The sequence below is a fragment of the Lithobates pipiens genome, unplaced genomic scaffold (assembly GCF_037356315.1).
Source record: "Lithobates pipiens isolate NorthernLeopardFrog02 unplaced genomic scaffold, aLitPip1_a1.2 Scaffold_8, whole genome shotgun sequence".
Taxonomy (NCBI): domain Eukaryota; kingdom Metazoa; phylum Chordata; class Amphibia; order Anura; family Ranidae; genus Lithobates; species Lithobates pipiens.
The window spans coordinates 94832899-94850312 of NW_027507903.1; the positions used below are offsets into that span (position 1 = coordinate 94832899).

At 44.8% G+C, this 17414-nt stretch overlaps 1 protein-coding gene across 2 annotated transcripts in view; it reads right to left on the reverse strand.

Annotated features, from left to right (window-relative positions):
- The window catches only part of APBA2 (amyloid beta precursor protein binding family A member 2), a 655935-nt gene that overhangs the window by 213175 nt on the left and 425346 nt on the right, over positions 1 to 17414 (reverse strand). The window contains exons 6-7 of one of the 2 annotated variants that reach the window (XM_077472277.1): positions 13703 to 13848; positions 1403 to 1438 (exon numbers count right to left, since the gene is read on the reverse strand). In XM_077472277.1, coding sequence (XP_077328403.1) covers positions 1403 to 1438; positions 13703 to 13848 — 182 coding nt within the window. The remainder of the gene's footprint in view (positions 1 to 1402; positions 1439 to 13702; positions 13849 to 17414) is intronic. The other variant, XM_077472278.1, reaches the window with a different exon arrangement.

A 17414-nucleotide genomic window follows, 5' to 3' on the forward strand; every position in this document is an offset into this window, starting at 1 on the left:
AGAGCTTCCCCCGGGGGGGGGGTACCTTTTGGGCGTGCTCCCGAGTCCATAGCAACCACATGTATGACTCAGCCCCACCCCCCTGGATCATTGGATTTGATTGACAGCAGCGGGAGCCAATGGCTTTGCTGCTATCAATCTATCCAATCAAGAGCTGAGGACCCCAGACAGAGAGACAGCGCATCCCCGGTAGGTCAAGTTCCAGGGCTCAGGTAAGTAAAATGGGGGGGCTGGGGGGCCGGTCACTGCCAGGTGTTTTTTCACCTTAATGCATAGGATGCATTAAGGTGAGAAAGCAGGATTTACAACCCCTTTAATGCTTGAACACAATGTTGTCTTTTTTCCTTTTTTTCAGGACAAATGGGGCTTTCATTTGGCGATAAATGGTTATGGATATTGTTTTACTATTAGGAAAACTGGCACAAAATATTAAAGAAATTTAATTTAAAAAAAATGTAACAGTGTACCTCTTGCTATTACTATAACCTACCACTGCAGAATAACTCAAAATAAATAATGCTGCTCCTGTGATATCACAGCGATACTACATGTGTGTATAGCAGCCTTTGTCAACCTTTTCAGCACAGAGGATCCCTTGAAATAGTTCTCCAGACTCGGGGAACCCCTACTAAAAATGAGAAATCTACAACTCATGATACATTAGTGTGATGGGCAGTGGGAAGAATGGTCCTTACACTTGTGGTCATTGGGAAGAATTACCTCCTTACAGATAGCTAAAAAGATCAATGGTGTTAGAGAGAACTTATCCGAGAGGCAGAAATGGCCAAATGCTGAAGGAACCCCTAGCAACCTTTGGAGGAACTCTAGGGTTCCATGGAACCCTGGTTGAGAATCACAGATGTATAGTAAGGCCCAGAAACAATAGTGTGCATTTTGCTTTGTTTTCATCCAACGTAAACCGTACTGACACTAACTGGCACTATTTCTGAAGATTTTAAGCAAGAGCACTTTAATCACTTTCTGGGACTTGTCTACTTATATGAGTAACGTTATTTCAATTTTTAGACTAAAGTTGTAGAAGATATTCTAGCGTGATGTATGATACATGTTTACTATTGAGTTTTGCAAATAAGCTTATGTTAGCATCACAGCTGGTATGAACTTTATAGCACATAACTTACACGTTTTTTAGTTTATCGAATCACAAGATCTGTAGCACTAAAGTAATTTTTTTTTAAACTGTATGAAAATGCTTTTTATTATTGCCCTACAATAATGTTAATATACTTTAGCATGGTATGACACATGCAATGATAAACACCAATGGTCTTGTTAGCCAGATGATAAAGTATAACAATAAAAACATATGATTTTTGGTTTTGATGTAATGAAAAAAGGCAATGCAATGGATTTCATTGCAACTATGAAATGCTCCACACACCGCTTTTTTCTTGATTTTAGCAGCCTTCTGCATCCTCTGAGTAGATGGCAACGCATGTCAGAGACAATAAAAGAGTGTGAACAGAGAGAGAGAGAAAGAAAAGAGTAATCTATTAGCGTACACTTCGAAGAATTTGACAAGGAAGCCCACACAAGATCAGCTGTTATGCTGCTAAAAATGTGATAACACCAAAACCATTTCATCCCACATGATTTTATGTAGCTCTGACATTACAAGCACGCTGTTAACACTCTTTCCGATTTAAGAAAAGGTTATAAACTGCTACATTAGACTGAAACTTAGCAAAATAAATTGTTTTTCTCTGTATAATCAAGAAAATTGAATAATTGTATTAGCAAAACAAGGGCAATTACTATGAACCAAAATGTTTAGGCTCCATGCACACAGAAGCTCAAAAAAGCTTTTACTGGATGCCAGATTGCTGGCAGAAAACGCTGGTTGAAAAACTTGCTTTTAACAGCGTTTTGTACTAGCGTTTATGAGCATTTATTAGCGTTAGCGTTTATGGGCGTTTTCAATAAAAATACACAGAGGACACTCCAAAAATCCCACAGTACATTCCATACTCCCACAATGCATTGAAAAAATAGAATGCCAAACACTAATTAACGCGCGTTTATAAATGTTTATCAGCGTTTGTCGTTTTTTGGCGGTGAAAAACGGCACTTTGAACGCGAATTTCTGGCGTTCAGAAAAAAGCCCATAAACTCCACTGCTCATTAAAGCTGAAAAACTTCCATGTGTGCATGGACACATAGGCTAACATAGAGTGGAGTTTATGGGCTTTTACAAAAAACGCCCAAACTCCAATAAACTGCAGTTTATCAGCTCCAGTGTGCATGGAGCCCTAAAGTGAAATTCCAGCCACAACTTTAGTTTTGGATGAAGTAGGAAAGAGTTGGATCCCCAATAAGGTTGTTATTACTGTCTGTGTCCCCCCCAGAGAGATTTCCCCTCAATTTGTGTTCTGATTACATGTCAGGAAGTCAATGGAAATCTCCCTAAAGTGAGAAAATCAAGCCTTTGCCCTCATTTTGCCCTCATTTTGCCCTCATTTTAAAACAGGCATACCCCACTTTTACGTACACAATGGGGTTTATTTACTAAAGCTGGAAAGTGCAAAATCAGGCTCACTTCTGCATAGAAACCAATGAGCTTCTAACCCCAGCTTGTTCAATTAAGCTTTGGTAATAAAATCTGGAAGCTCATTGGTTTCTTTCAGAAGTGAGCCTAATTTTGCACTTTCCAGCTTTAGTAAATAAACCCCATCGTGTACTTAAAAGTGGGGTATGCCTGTAATGATAACTGCCAGTCTTCTGGCAGTTATCATTAATTATCACTAATAGGTGTTATTTACCCTCAGGTTTTTCTTAAGCGCCATACACACTATCAGATTTTCTGCTGATTTTTATCTTCAGATTTACCAAAAAACATGTAGTGCAAGAGCCTGCCTGATTGTATACACATTGAAACTCTTAAGGTTTGACCTCATATTATATGGTTTCGGTAAATCTGAAGACAAAAATCAGCAGAAAATCTAATAGTGTGTATGGGGCTTAAGCGACAGAAAATAAGTAAACCTCTAAAATTAGGGCATAGGAAATGGTAAAACATGGCAGAAGTTCAATCCCTCCATCCATTAAAAACGAAATACATAGCTCCCAACTGTCCCTGATTTCGAGGGACTGTCCCTAATTTGGAACAATGTTCCCTTTTCCTCTTCATTTGTCTCTCATTTTGGTCTAATCTTTATAGTTGTATATAAAATACTCCTTTTAGCTTTAAAAAAGTATTTCCCTGTGCTAAACCTTTCATTCGATTTATAAATTGCTGCATTTGCAAATGTTAAAAGCCAGTTTAAAGGAATAGTAGTGGTAATAAAAGCACTTATGGGTTTAACTAATAATGTTCTTGTATAATTCTCCTTTAAGATACTTTTGCAAATAGGTGTCTGTCGTTCCCATCCTAAAAAGTTGGGAGGCATGTAAATAGGCTGTAGTTAGAATTCCACTTTATCTACCTGAAACACATACTTAAAGACATATATAGTATTCAATTTCACACCTCCTATTTGGAGTCACTAGCCCACAAAAAACGTAAAAAAACGCCAGTGTTCTTGGCAGAAAAAAAAGTTCTAATTTAGGAGCGTTTAGCGTTATTTTTATTTTTTTCTGCCAGAAAACTGCTTTAAAAAACACAAAACAGAACTTCTTTTTTCTGCCTCTAAATGCTGAGCCTAAAATATGCCTATAAATGACCTAATGTGCATGGACACATAGGATAACATAAGTTGCTTCTACTGGCAAAATTCTAAACTTCTCTAAGCCCACGTACACACGGTCGGAGATTTTGGCAACCAAATCCGTCGGATTTTGCCCGTCGGATTTAGTCCGACGGATTGTGTCCGAAACTGTTGCATACACACGGTCGGGCCAAGTTGGCGAAAAATCCGATCTTTCAAAACATGATGAGGTAATTTCGTTATGATGGGACTACATTCAGGCTAGTAGCCAATAGCTTTGATGTAGGAATTTGATCTGAGCATGCGTGGCACTTGGTCCGATGAAAATGCTCTACACATGATCGGATTAGGTCCGTCCGGCCCAGTTGGTCGGGAAATATTTCCAACATGTTGGAAAATTGGGTCGGACGGAGATTCGGACGGAATCAGTCCGATGCATACCACACACAGTCGGATTATCTGACGACACGGTCCGATAAGACTCATTCCAACAAATTCTCCGACCGTGTGTACAAGGGCTAAGAGCAGCATTTGTTTTTTTAAGCATGTGTGGTATGCCTTATGCTGCGCACACACGACCAGACTTTTCGACAGCAAAGGTCCGACAGAATGAATTAGTTGGTCAATTCGATCACACGTTGGCTCTATCGGACCTCTATCTGCTTGTCTGTATGCTAGTCCAATGGACGAAAACCGACGCTAGGGCAGCTATTGGCTACTGGCTATGAACTTCCTTATTCTAGTCCAGTCGTACATCATCACGTTTGAATCCATCGGACTTTGGTGTTATTGTGTGTGGCCAAGTCCGTTCATTCAGAATGTCCGTTGGAATTCCCCCGAAAGTCAGTCGGGAAGATTGTCGGACCTAGTCTGTCAGAAAGTTTGGTCGTGTGTACACAGCATTAAAGTGTTACTAAACCCAGGACCCTGCATTCACTATATCTGATCTCCCACAGTACACAGAACAGAAATGCAATTATATTAGTAACTATGAACTGCTAAATACCTTTTCTTATCAGCTGTTAGAGTAGTCCTGTCAACAGTGTCTGGGTAAAACTTATAGGAGAAGTTTTCATTCTGCTCTGACTGACATATGAGGCAGCATGACCCCTGATAGTGATGGACGAACTTCCGACGGGACGTTTCGCGAACGCGAAATGCGAACGGACCCAAACGTTCGCGAAACCGACCGTTCGCCGCGGGCCCCATTGACTTCAATGGGAGGCGAACTTTGCAAACCTTCATGTCGAATTTGCGGCCACGTGGTAATTATTAGGGGGTAAAACGTAGTCCCACCATCTGGACAATGACATAATACATGTATGAGGTGAATTTGGGATCGATAACTACAAGCATTTTTATTTTATTTGGGAAATTGTTCTAACAATTCAGGACTATGGAGCTAATGAAGGCAATGGAGGAGAGGGAAGGTCAGGGACCAGGGTAGGCAAAGAAGAGGGTGCAGGAGATGATCACCAGCAGCGTGACATACCGGAATGACACATGCACCGTAATACAGAGCACTGACAGCAGCACCGTGACATACAGAGCACTGACAGCAGCACCGTGACATACAGCGCTGACAGCAGCACCGTGACATACAGCGCTGACAGCAGCACCGTGACATACAGCGCTGACAGCAGCACCGTGACATACAGCGCTGACAGCAGCACCGTGACATACAGCGCTGACAGCAGCACCGTGACATACAGCGCTGACAGCAGCACCGTGACATACAGCGCTGACAGCAGCACCGTGACATACAGCGCTGACAGCAGCACCGTGACATACAGCGCTGACAGCAGCACCGTGACATACAGCGCTGACAGCAGCACCGTGACATACAGCGCTGACAGCAGCACCGTGACATACAGCGCTGACAGCAGCACCGTGACATACAGCGCTGACAGCAGCACCGTGACATACAGCGCTGACAGCAGCACCGTGACATACAGCGCTGACAGCAGCACCGTGACATACAGCGCTGACAGCAGCACCGTGACATACAGCGCTGACAGCAGCACCGTGACATACAGCACTGACAGCAGCACCGTAAGCAGCCCCAGGAGGAAGTCAGCACAGCACAGGGATGGTGTGATCCCCTCATAATAAGAACCCCCAGGAGGAAGTCAGCACAGCACAGGGATAGTGTGATCCCTTCATAATAAGAACCCCCAGGAGGAAGTCAGCACAGCACAGGGATATCATAAGCAGCCCCAGTAGAAATATGACACCGCTCAACCTCTTCAAAGAGGAGGGTAGGGGCATATAGTACGGTGTGCTTTTTTGGGTCAAGGAAGTGAGCCAAATGAATTAAGAAGGTCTGTGTGCTTGATTAAAAAAATAGTTTATAGACATATACATGGTCTACTGGTCACATGTGTTGAATTCCTCCGAGATCCATGCCTCATTCATTTTTAGAAATGTGAGGTAGTTAACACTGTGGTGAGCTAGGCGAGTACGCTTATCGGTCACAATCCCCCCTGCTGCGCTGAACGTCCTTTCGGACAGGACACTGGATGAGGGGCAAGCCAACAGTTCGATTGCAAATTGGGCAAGCTCTGGCCAGAGGTCAAGCCTGCCCACCCAGTAGTCTAGGGGTTCATCACTCCTCAGAGCGTCCACATCGGCCGTTAACCCAATGTAGTCGGACACCTGACGGTCTAGGCGTTCCCTGATGCTGGATCCGGATGACACCTGTCGATGGGTCGGCTGAAAGAATGACCTCATATCCGAAGTCACCAACACATCTTCAAACCGGCCTCTTCTTGCAGGCGCTGTTGGATTGGTACCCGCAAATCCTTCTCTGGGAGTGGGAATTGCTCCTCTGCCAGCGCACGCAAAAGCAGAATGCAGCATTTCTCGAAGCAAGGCCTGGAAGTGCTGCATTCTGACAGCCCTCTGCGACGGCGGTAACATTTCCGCCATTTTGTGTTTGTACCGGGGGTCTAAGTACGTTGCCACCCAGTACTGGTCCTTGACCCTCATGCTTTTTATACGGGGGTCCCTATTAAAACACTGGAGCATGAAGGCCCCCATTTGCACTAAAGTGGAAGCGGTGTGGTGGCCTGGCTCCTGCTCATCATCCAGGATAATGTCGTCCTCTTCATTCTCCTCTCCCCATCCTCGCACAACAGGGATCCCAGAAAGGTTTAAAGCATGCTCTTCTTGCTCCTGCTCATCCGCCCCGGCACCATCCTCCTCTGACTCCTCATCAGACTCCTGTTGTTGACTTGTCTCAGATAGAGTAGCCCCCCCTGGGAATTCATCCAGCATTGCGACTTCCTCATCTTCCCGCTCCTGCTCCTCCACAGCCTGATCAATGACACGACGCAATGCACGCTCCAGAAAGAAGGCATAAGGTACCATGTCACTGATGGCGCCATGGCTGCGACTGACCAGTTTGGTGATCTCCTCAAATGGCCGCAGAAGTCTGCATGTGTCGCGCATGAGCAGCCACTGGCGCGGTGAAAAAAAACCCAGCTCCCCAGAACCGTTTCTTTCGCAGAGTTCATACAGGTAGACGTTAACTGCACGTTTCTGCTGGAGCAGCCTATCAAGCATATAGAAGGTTGAGTTCCATCGCGTCGGGCAATCGCAAATAAGACGTCTGACCGGCAGATGGTGTCGCCGCTGAATGTCAGCAAGGCGAGCCATGGCCGTGTAAGATCTTCTGAAATGGGCCGAGATTTTCCTTGCCTGCCGCAAGATGTCCTGGACCCCAGGGTATTTGACAAGGAATCGCTGCACGACCAAGTTTAAGACGTGTGCCATGCACGGCACGTGCGTGATTTTGCCCTGTTTCAATGCGCTAAGCAGATTGGCACCGTTGTCACACACCACTTTACCAACTGTCAAATTGAGCGGTGTTAGCCACTCATCTGCCTGTGAACGCAAAGCTGAAAGGAGTGCCGGGCCAGTGTGGCTCTTTGCTTCCAGGCACAACAGACGCAGCACGGCATGGCAACGTCTCACCTGGCATGTGGAATAGGTTCTGGGGAGCTTGGGCGGTGCAGTGGAAGAGACGCTAGCAGCGGAAAAGGAGGAGGCAGCTGAGGAGGAGAGGGAGGAGGATGGAGTAGGAGGAGGAGAAGAAGAGTCAGGCCTGCATGCAATCCGTGGCGGTAAAACCAAATCTACACGGGTGCCACGGGTTACATGCTTGACGGCCGTCAGAAGGTTCACCCAGTGGGCAGTAAAACTGATATACCTTCCCTGCCCGTGTTTGCTAGACCACGTGTCTGTGGTCAGATGTATCTTGGCACCGACACTGTGTGCCAGAGATACATTCACTTGCCGCTGAACATGGCCATATAGCTCTGGGATGCCCTTCTCTGAGAAATACTTCCTTCCTGGGACCTTCCATTGTGGTGTTCCAATGGCCACAAATTTGCGAAAGGCCTCCGAGTCCACCAGTTTATATGGCAGTAGTTGGCGGGCTATGAGTTCTGACAAGCCAGCCGCCAACCGTTGGGCAAGAGGGTTATCCGGCATCATCATTTTTTTACGCTCAAACATTAGGCCCACGGAAGCCTGCCTTTTTGCAGAAAAATGTGAGCTTGGCGTGATGGAAGGTGGAGTGGAGGACAATTGTGAGGAGAGAGGAGAAGGAGAAGTAGAAGACGAGGCTGGACGGTGAGAGCCTGCAGTGTGGCTTTGTGTGTTCCGTTGCTCCCACTGGGCTCGGTGATGGCTGCTCATGTGCCTTCTTAAGGCGGTCGTCCCTAGGTGAGTATTGGGCTTACCGCGACTAACGCGTTGACTGCAAAGATTGCAGATGGCAACGCTATTGTCAGCAGCGGACACGTTAAAAAAAGCCCACACTGCGGAGCCATGTGCCGGTGTCCTGGGAGCGCCAGATGTGACCGTACATGGTCGATGACTCGCTCCTGATACATTTGCAGTCTGCTTTGTCCCTGCTGTGCAATGTAAGTCATTGCTGCTTCTCCTCCCTATCTGCTGGTCCATATCTCCCTCTGAACTCCCCTCCTCTTCCTCTCTTGTGGGCACCCACGTGACATCACTAGACACGTCATCATCAACGTCACCTTCCCCACCGCTATAAGTAGAGATCTCGGAGTAGGCAGCAACACCGGGGACCAACCTCCTCCTTGGGCTGATCTGGGTACTGGCGTCAGACTGCTGAGTAGCGCTTGTTGCTACCTCCTCTTCCTGATCCAATACCAAGAGTGGCTGCGCATCAGAAATGTCCTCTTGATATGGATCGGAAAATAATTCCAGTGACTCAAGCGGAAGGTATGTGGTGGTGGTGGTGGTGGTCGTGTTGTTGGTGGTAGTGTCTTTGGGGGTGCACATAGCAGAGAGTGAAGAAGAGGGTGCAGATCGAGAGGATGAGGAGGGTGCAGAAGAGTAAGGCTGAGCGAGCCACTCAACCAAGTCTGGTGCATCCTTTAAAGTAATTGAACGCACCTTCTGCAACTTCCCACTTTGGCTCAAGCCTGTTGCTCCTGCCCTACCCCTACCACCCCTGCGGAAGGGCCTGCCTCTTCCTCTGCATGTCATTTTTTAAATGACCCTGTGACAAAACTCTTAGTCCCTATACCGCTGAAGGACTGCTGCAGTATAGGTGAGCGGTCAGCAGTGGTGCACGTCAACCCTATCTATTGTGGACCTATAGCGGTCCTTACAGAACAGCAGACTGTACCGCACTCAAGCCTATGTACCGTAGCACCCTATACCAAGTTACCAGTCCTTATAAGAACTTTTGTGGACCAAGCAGGTTGTGTATTAGTGTTTAGCAGACTGTACGTCAGTCCCTATACCGCTGAAGGACTGCTGCAGTATAGGGCAGCGGTCAGCAGTGGTGCACGTCAACCCTATCTATTGTGGACCGATAGCGGTCCTTACAGAACAGCAGACTGTATCGCACTCAAGCCTATGTACCGTAGCACCCTATACCAAGTTACCAGTCCTTATAAGAACTTTTGTGGACCAAGCAGGTTGTGTATTAGTGTTTAGCAGACTGTACGTCAGTCCCTATACCGCTGAAGGACTGCTGCAGTATAGGGCAGCGGTCAGCAGTGGTGCACGTCAACCCTATCTATTGTGGACCGATAGCGGTCCTTACAGAACAGCAGACTGTACCGCACTCAAGCCTATGTACCGTAGCACCCTATACCAAGTTACCAGTCCTTATAAGAACTTTTGTGGAACAAGCAGGTTGTGTGTTAGTGATTAGCAGACTGTACGTCAGTCCCTATACCGCTGAAGGACTGCTGCAGTATAGGTGAGCGGTCAGCAGTGGTGCACGTCAACCCTATCTATTGTGGACCGATAGCGGTCCTTACAGAACAGCAGACTGTACCGCACTCAAGCCTATGTACCGTAGCACCCTATACCAAGTTACCAGTCCTTATAAGAACTTTTGTGGACCAAGCAGGTTGTGTATTAGTGTTTAGCAGACTGTACGTCAGTCCCTATACCGCTGAAGGACTGCTGCAGTATAGGGCAGCGGTCAGCAGTGGTGCACGTCAACCCTATCTATTGTGGACCGATAGCGGTCCTTACAGAACAGCAGACTGTACCGCACTCAAGCCTATGTACCGTAGCACCCTATACCAAGTTACCAGTCCTTATAAGAACTTTTGTGGACCAAGCAGGTTGTGTATTAGTGTTTAGCAGACTGTACGTCAGTCCCTATACCGCTGAAGGACTGCTGCAGTATAGGGCAGCGGTCAGCAGTGGTGCACGTCAACCCTATCTATTGTGGACCGATAGCGGTCCTTACAGAACAGCAGACTGTACCGCACTCAAGCCTATGTACCGTAGCACCCTATACCAAGTTACCAGTCCTTATAAGAACTTTTGTGGACCAAGCAGGTTGTGTATTAGTGTTTAGCAGACTGTACGTCAGTCCCTATACCGCTGAAGGACTGCTGCAGTATAGGGCAGCGGTCAGCAGTGGTGCACGTCAACCCTATCTATTGTGGACCGATAGCGGTCCTTACAGAACAGCAGACTGTACCGCACTCAAGCCTATGTACCGTAGCACCCTATACCAAGTTACCAGTCCTTATAAGAACTTTTGTGGAACAAGCAGGTTGTGTGTTAGTGATTAGCAGACTGTACGTCAGTCCCTATACCGCTGAAGGACTGCTGCAGTATAGGGCAGCGGTCAGCAGTGGTGCACGTCAACCCTATCTATTGTGGACCGATAGCGGTCCTTACAGAACAGCAGACTGTACCGCACTCAAGCCTATGTACCGTAGCACCCTATACCAAGTTACCAGTCCTTATAAGAACTTTTGTGGAACAAGTGAGTTGTGAATGTTTAGCAGACTGCAGCAGAAGGGCAGCAGTCAAGTATAATATCCTTTCTATATTTGGAAGAAAGAATATTATACATGTACAAGCCTATTACTGTACCACTGATACCAGTCCTGAAAAGAACCTTTGTGGAACTAATAATAACAGCAAGTCTTTAAAATTACCCTCACTGCCTGACAACACTGCTTCCTTCCTGTCCCTATACAAATTGGCAAAAAAAGAGAACGATTAGTGGTTACTGGAACAGCTCTTTTGTGGACCTTGATAGTAACAGCTAATGATGATGATGATGATGATGATGATGAAAGACTAATCTGGCTGTCCCTGTAGCATACACCGTCCTTTCCCTTTCTCTAAACTAACAAAAGACACTCAGGCTGCTGCAAGAATCAGCAGCACAGCAAACCTATCAACACCTAACACCTATACCAGTCCTGAAAAGAACTTTTGTGTACCAAATAGCTAGTGGTTTATCTCTCCCTACTCCACACAGGAACCTGTCCCTATCTTAACAGAAGAAAGAATGTAAAATGGCCACCGGATCGGGTGTATTTATAGGTTAGGGGGAATGTACAAGTGTCCATGTGCTGTCATGTCTCAATTGGCTGTCCTGTATCACATGATAAACGTGTCACCAAAGGTTAAAGTTCTTGTATACATTAAACACGTAAGTCCGCCGCGGCGAACGACGGAAAAAGGCGTTCGAACGTGCGGACCGCGAATGTCGGAAATTCGCCGCGAAACGACCGCCGGGCGAACCGTTCGGCCATCACTAACCCCTGACTCTCTGTCTGGGCAGTGCTGATTGGCCCTGTGCTGATCACATGCACTCTCCCAAGAAAAAATATCTCTCCAAACTGAGCATGTGCAGGCAATGTATTGGGGGCAGTGGAAGAAGGAGAGGAACAGAGAAGGCAGAAATAAACAGCCTATTTACACAATGCAGAGGATTAACCCCTTGAGTATAACAAGCACAATTTACAGACTGATTTTGCTGTGTGGGTTTAGTAACACTTTAAAAGTGAAGACTTCAGGATTGTCATTTTGATTCTTGCTTCACTACCTAGTAAGCCAAGGTTCAGAAATTTAAAGGGGTTGTAAACCCTTGAGTTTTTTCACCTTAAAACATTCTATGCATTAAGGTGAAAAACCTTCTGCACCTTGTGCAGCAGACCCCCAGAGCCCCCCCCCCCCTTTTACTTACCTGAACCTGATCGTTCCAGCGACAGAGACAAGCACAGCAGCTCCGGCCGCTGTCTCGGGTCTTCATTGGATAGATTGATAGCAGCGGGAGCCATTGACTCCCGCTAATGTCAATCAAATCTACTGAAACAGGAGTCGGGGCGGAGTCAAGTCCTGCTGTCTGTGTCAATGGATGCAGCAGCAGGACTCGGGAGTGCCCGCATGAGTGCCCCCATGGAAATTGGCTCTCCATGGGGGCACTCGAGAAGAGGAGGAGCCAGGAGTTCCGCAGATGGACCCCAGAAGAGGAGGATCGGGGCTGCTTTGTGCAAAACCCTTGCACAGAGGAGGTAAGTATAACATGTATGTTATTTAAATAAAAAAAAGAAACCCTTTAAATTGAAGGAATGAAACCCACAAAGACTCACAGACTAAAAATCTTATAGCAACAATGCCTATCTTTTCCTGGGCAGCATCTCAAACTTGTGATGACCCATTCTCCTTCAGTCTGTATTCCAGTCAGCACAAATCCACCAGGCCCAACTATAGAGCACACGAGTTTACCTATACCACCCATTATTTTCTATGGCTGGGCCTGACACATGTACAGTACTTGTTCCAATACAGGCTGCAGGAATAAATCATTTACTCTGCATCTATGGTCTGTAATTTCATTCACATGTACACAGATACACAATGTAACAGATTTGGTCCTTATTTCAAAAGGTAAAGAGCAACATGCACAGGGACGTAACCAAAAACCATTATTTCCACATGATGAGGTTCATTTACCAAAGCTGGAGAGTGCCAAATCTGGTGCAGCTGTGCATGGTAGCCAATCAGCTTCTAATTTCAGCTTGTTCAAATAAGCTTTGACAAAAAAAACTGGAAGCTGATTGGTTTCTACGCACAGCTCCACCAGATTTTCCACACTTCAGTTTTAGTAAATCAACCTCTATGACTGCTCTGTGATGCAGAACAAGGAATTGTCATTAGCTGTGAGTTACTATACACCATTGCTGTTTTCATTACTTTTCCATGTGTCTTTTTTTTAATAAAACAACTTGTTTCAGATATTTTCAAACGTGTCAAGTGAACTAAATCAGATTGCTATTTGATAAACAAGCTGCAACATTCTAAATTTAAGGTATATATTGAGACCACAGACTAAAAAAAATGTCTAAAAATAAAACAATAGACTCAATTTTCAATGCTAAATCATCAAAAAGTGACAGTCGTTTTCAACCTAGCCCCGAGAGCTTTCAAAATCATAGTCACGTGGCTGAACTTATACTTATCCTTGTGCAAAGCTTCATGAGACTAATGCAAAACACATAAGGCTCATAATATGCACACCAAGTTCCATTTGGCAAACTACTGTTATCCTAACATTAACTCCACTCACATAAGCAGTGCCATTTGTATAGGATAAGATCTGCCAGGTAAAAATAAATTACTTATGTATCCTTTTATCAACTTTGCAAACTATGGATCTTGTAGTGTAAATAATAACACAACACCACACTCAGTATATTTTACTGTGAAATAAACTATATCCCTTGCCTTACCTTCACGCGGCTAACGGCTTCCTGGGCTTGCATCATTCTGATGTTTTTTGATGGATTTCGTTCGGACAAAAGCTGAGTAGAACCCAAGAAATTGGCTGCAAAAATGATTCCATCGATAAGATCTTCTGGCTCACAGGGTCCAGGAACTAGAATAAAAACTCTAAATTTTAGCAAAATGAATAAAATGACTGATCAATAGATGTTTAACTAGAGAAGGAAGGTCATCAGGTATACTGTATTATTTGACCACAGGCGTGTACATTAGGATTGGCATATACAGTATCTCACAAAAGTGAGTACCTCCGCTCACATTTTTGTAAATATTTTATTATATCTTTTCATGTGATAATACTGAAGAAATTACACTTTTCTACAAAATAAAGTAGTGAGTGTACAGCTTGTATAACAGTGTAAATTTGCTGTCCCCTCAAAATAACTCAACACACAGCCATTAATGTCTAAAAGCTGCAATAAAAGTTAGAAACCCCCTTGGGCCCAATTAGCCATTTCCCTCCCTGGTGCCATGTGACTCGTTAGTGTTACAAGGTCTCAGGTGTGAATGGGGAGCAGGTGTGTTACATTTAGTGTTATTGCTCTCACTCTTTCATACTGGTCACTGGAAGGTCAACATGGCACCTCATGGCAAAAAACTCTCTGAGAATCTGAAAAAAAGAATTGTTGCTCTACATAAAGATGGCCTAGGCTATAAGAAGACTGCCCAGTCCCTGAAACTGAGCTGCAGCACAGTGGGCAAGACCATACAGTGGTTTAACACAACAGGTTCCACTTAGAACAGGCCTTGCCATGGTAGACCAAAGAGGTTGAGTGCAGGTGCTCAGCATCATATTGAGAGGTTGTCTTTGGTAAATAGACGTGTGAGTGCTGCCAGCACTGTTGCAGAGGTTGAAGGGGTAGGGGGGGGTCAGCCTGCCAGTGCTCAGAACATGCGCGACACGCTGCATCAAATTTGTCTGTATGGCTGTTTGGCTGTCGTCCCAGAAGGAAGCCTCTTCTAAAGATTATTCACAAGAAAGCCCACAAACAGTTTGCTGAAGACAAGCAGACTAAAGACATGGATTACTAGAACCAAGTCCCGTGGTCTGAGACCAAGATAAACTTATTTGGTTCAGATGGAGTCAAGCGTGTGTAACGGCAACCAGGTGAGGAGTACAAAGAAAAGTGTGTCTTGCCTACAGCCAAGCATGGTGGTGGGAGTGTCATGTTCTGTGGCTGCATGAGTGCTGCCGGCACTGGGGAGATACAGATCATTGAGGGAACCATGAATGCCAACATGTATTGTGACATACTGAAGCAGAGAATGATCCCCTCCCTTCAGAGACTGGGCCACAGGGCAATATTCCAACATGATAACAACCCTAAACACACCTCCAAGGTGACCACTGCCTTGCTAAAGAAGCTGAGAGTAAAGGTGATGGACTGGCCAAGCATGTCTCCAGACCTAAACCCTATTGAGCATCTGTGGGGCATCCTCTAACGAAATGTGGAAGAGCACAAGGTCTCTAACATGCACCAGCTCTGTGATGTTATCATGGAGGAGTGGAAGAGGACTCCAGTGGCAACTTGTAAACCTCTGGTGAACTCCATGCCCAAGAGACTTAAGACAGTGCTGGAAAATAATGGTGGCCACACAAAATATTGACACTTTGGGCCCAATTTGGACATTATTGGCTGTGTGTTGAGTTATTTTGAGGGGACAGCTAATTTACACTGTTATACAAGCTGTACACTCATTACTTTACATTGTAGCAAAGTGTAATTTCTTCAGTGTTGTCACATGAAAAGATATAATAAAATAATTACAAAAATGTGTGGGGTGTATTCACTTTTGTGAGATACTGTATGTTTAGCCTTAGGGAGTAAGGAGAAAGACTGGTTAGATACTTCCAACTAAAATAAAAGCAATCTTTCAATTTCAGAAAATAAATTCTTCCCATGAGAAATCTCAGCCAGGGATGTCTGTCAAGATCACCACGGCTGCCCAATGTGATTGTATTTTGCCTGGGGGACATGCCTGATCCTATGTCTCTAAACACCTTAAGGGCTCATGTACACACAGACAAGGTTGACCACCGGCCAACAGGAAAACGCAAAATGCTTGCAGCCGGTGGTCAAAGCGTTCCTATCCTGAACGTGTTTCTTCCACATTCAGGAGAGGGAGGTTGAACCTTCCCTAACCACAACAGCTCCTAAACTCTTGTAAAATCCTATGTGTACATGAGCTTTTATTGAGCTGCGTTTAAGAGCTTTGATAAAAAAACGCCAAAAGCTCCTAAACTCAAGTTTAGAAGATGTAGTGTACATGAGCCCTAAGGCTTCATGTACACTGGCAGCTCCCGGCAGCTTCTGGTGTTTTTTTTTGCCAAAGCTCCTAACTCCATACGAGCCCATGGGGGTTATTTACTAAAGGAAAATCCATTTTGCATTGCAAGTGCACTTGGAAGTAAAGTCGCTGTAGATCCAAGGGGGACATGCAAGGAAAATAAAAAACATAATTTTAGCTTGCACATGATTGGATGATAAAATCAGTAGAGCTTCCACTGATTTCAGATCTACCCCTTAGATTTATAGCGACTGCACTTGAAAGTGCACTTTCAGTGCACTTTCAAGTGCACTTGCAGTGCAAAGTGGATTTGCCTTTCCTAAATAACGCCCAAAGTGTCCATGTACAGATGACTTTTAGGAGAGTTTAGGTGAGTTTAGGAGAGTTTAGGAGAGTTTAGGAGAGTTTAGGCGCTACAGTTTTTAGGTGAAGTTAAACCTCCCTCTCCTGAATGTGGAAGATTGCGTTCAGGATAGGATAGGATAGGTTTTTATGCAGGCCATGGGAAAGTGCAAAATGTGGCAAAATTGTAGTTACAAAAATATTTGTTTTTCTACAGCCACAGTCAGGAGTTGCCAGTGTACATGAAGCCTAACATGTATGTATTTTTTTTTATTATTTCATGTATTTGTTTTTTTGAATAGAGGGATGTAATGAACCCGGGTGTTTATTGCTGTTTCCAGTGGGAAGACTGTTCTTATCTATTGTTCTGATTATCGCTGTCTCTGTGACAAAAATAAATTAGAAATTTTACAGTTTTTACCAAAACAGGAGGTGAGGGTAAATCTTCCAATGTGGACATTTACTCCCACTGGAATATATGTCCTCTAACTATGTAGAGATTTCCTCTCACTTCCTTTTGAATCTCCATGACAGAAAATGAAGGGACATCTCAAACAGCAAAAAAATAAACTGAAAGGGGTATCCAAAAACAAAAAAAAAACCTTAAATCCAGGTACACACCTACCAAAAGAGGGCTGATTCATCAGAAACCGTAAAACTTTTGGGTACATGTGTACCACTGTCTCTTAGAGGAAAACCTGTCTAACGACTGGCTTCTGTAGAGCGATCTTGCTAGAAAACGAGCAAAACCAGCATGGCTGCAAGCGCTGATCAATGTATTCTGACAGGGTGGGAGTGTCAGAATACAATATCTCAGCGAGAGACATCCCTACATCACACACTGGGGATTATTTACTAAAGGGAAATCCACTTTGCACTGCAAGTGCACTTGAAAGTGCATTGAAGTGAAAGAAGAAAAAAGAAGTAAAGTCACTGTAGATCCGAGGGGGACATGCAAGGAAAATAAAAAAAGAGCATTTTAGCTTGCACATGATTGGATGATAAAATCAGCAGAGCTTCCACTCATTT